The sequence below is a fragment of the Centroberyx affinis genome, unplaced genomic scaffold (assembly GCF_046629955.1).
Source record: "Centroberyx affinis isolate AG114_WGS23_722 - 3 ecotype Tasmania unplaced genomic scaffold, CSIRO-AGI_Caff_v1 ptg000056l_1, whole genome shotgun sequence".
Taxonomy (NCBI): domain Eukaryota; kingdom Metazoa; phylum Chordata; class Actinopteri; order Beryciformes; family Berycidae; genus Centroberyx; species Centroberyx affinis.
In genome coordinates, this window is record NW_027278767.1 from 140014 (window position 1) to 141763 (window position 1750).

Here is a 1750-nt window from a genome sequence, read left to right on the forward strand (position 1 = left end):
AATTCCCTTTGCCTTTTATTATTGTATTGCTGTCTGGTTGGTTATATGGCAACAATATCAGTAAGCAAATCACGACGAATTATGGTGAGCCTCCTGTGTGTGTGTGTGTGTGTGTGTGTGTGCGTGCGTTTCTACCACAGTACGTGTTGTTCTTCGTGGCCCACAGCATTCCACGACAAAACGCGTTTGGTCTCCAGACAATTAGCATTCAATTAAGATGAATTAATGATCGCACATCAGATGGCCCGCAACCAAGCGGCCCCCCAAAAAATGCACACTGTCCTAAATAATAAATGTTTTTTTTCCTTTTCAGAGGGCTGATTAGGCTGCTTTCTAATCAACATCTCTCTCTCTCTCTCTCTCTCTCTCTCTCTCTCTCTCTGGTTCATTAATTATGGAAAGGCGTGTTTAATTCGTCCTGCACCGGGTAAAACTGGCCCCGGAGGTGGATGTCGTAGGGGCCGATGTCTGCGGAGGGGCCCTGGCTGAGGGAGCAGTAGCGGAGGCCGTAGTGGCAGCTCCGGTAGTCAGCCGGCTCCTCGTGTTTCAGGGAGAAAATTCCGCTGAAGTTGATGGGGGGGCTGAGGGCCCCGCCGTCCAGCGGGCTGGAGCAGTCCGGAGACGGGCTCTCGTACAGAGCCTCGTAGGGGCCGCAGTAGGAGCCGTAGGGCCGCAGGGGCCTGCTGCTGTCCGCCGAGCTGGAGCCCACCGCCTCGGCTCCGCGGTGGTGGTACGCAGGGTACAGGGAGAAGGACTCCCCGCCGGGCTCCGGGATGAAGCTGCGGGCGTTGAGCTGCAGACAGCCGGCCACCAGGTTGGTGGTGGGCTGGGAGAGACCCTTACACAGCGTCTGGACGAAGCTGAGCAGGTCCGGCCTCTTCCCGGTGCTCAGGATCTCACTGAGGGCCCAGATATAGTTCTTGGCCAGGCGGAGGGTCTCTATCTTGGACAGCTTTTGCGTCTTGGAGTAGCAAGGAACCACTTTCCTCAGGCTGTCCAGCGCGTTGTTCAGACCGTGCATCCGGTTCCTCTCGCGCGTGTTGGCCTCGATGCGCCGCAGTCGGACCCGGTCCAGCCGGGCTTGGCTCAGCTTCTTCTTCCGAGGACCCCTCCGTCTCACACCGGTCTCTGCTTCGTCGTCGTCGTCGTCCTCCTCCTCCTCGCCATCCCGCTCCTCGTCCTCCCTCCCGGACTCGAGCGCGTCCTCCAGGGCTCTGCTGTGCTCCGGTTTGACTGGTTTGACTGGGGGCTTGCTGGGCCAGCTGGTCCTGAACGGGTTGGCCGGCAGGTTGGGGGGCGGCTCGTCAAATGTTAAAGTCAGCATGTCGTCTGTGGGGAGACGGAGAAATGAATGGGTCCATATGAGATATATAATAAGAGGCTGCACGGTCTGAAAAACAAATAGCCTATTCCGGAGGATACTGGAATGTTTTTATTAACATTAAAAACTAATGTAGACTATTCATGGATATGTAAAATGGATTAGATAGGTCTAATTTCCACCTGTCTTTACCTAATGGGCCAATTAAGCGAATAGTGACCAGTCCACCTCTCAGACCATCTACATATTGGATACTGTCATTATTATGATTATGATTATGATGATGATTATTATCAATTAGACAAACAGTGGCCAGTCCACCCCTTAGAATATCTATCTATTATTTATATAACGTAACATAATGTAACGTAACATAACATAAGATTAAACTTTATTGATCTTATAGGGAAGTTAGGTAGTTGCAGCAGC

At 52.6% G+C, this 1750-nt stretch overlaps 1 protein-coding gene across 1 annotated transcript; it reads right to left on the bottom strand.

Annotated features, from left to right (window-relative positions):
* Window positions 1-388: 388 nt before the first annotated feature.
* LOC139643903 (neurogenic differentiation factor 6-A-like) lies at window positions 389-1324 on the bottom strand. The gene has a single exon (XM_071519200.1). The coding sequence runs from the start codon at window positions 1322-1324 to the stop codon at window positions 389-391; it is 936 nt and encodes a 311-aa protein (XP_071375301.1).
* Between the last annotated feature and the right edge of the window lie 426 nt (window positions 1325-1750).

Excerpts from the sequence above, each read along its gene's own strand:
- LOC139643903 (XM_071519200.1), bottom strand. The coding sequence starts at position 1,324 with ATGCTGACTTTAACATTTGACGAGCCGCCCCCCAACCTGCCGGCCAAC.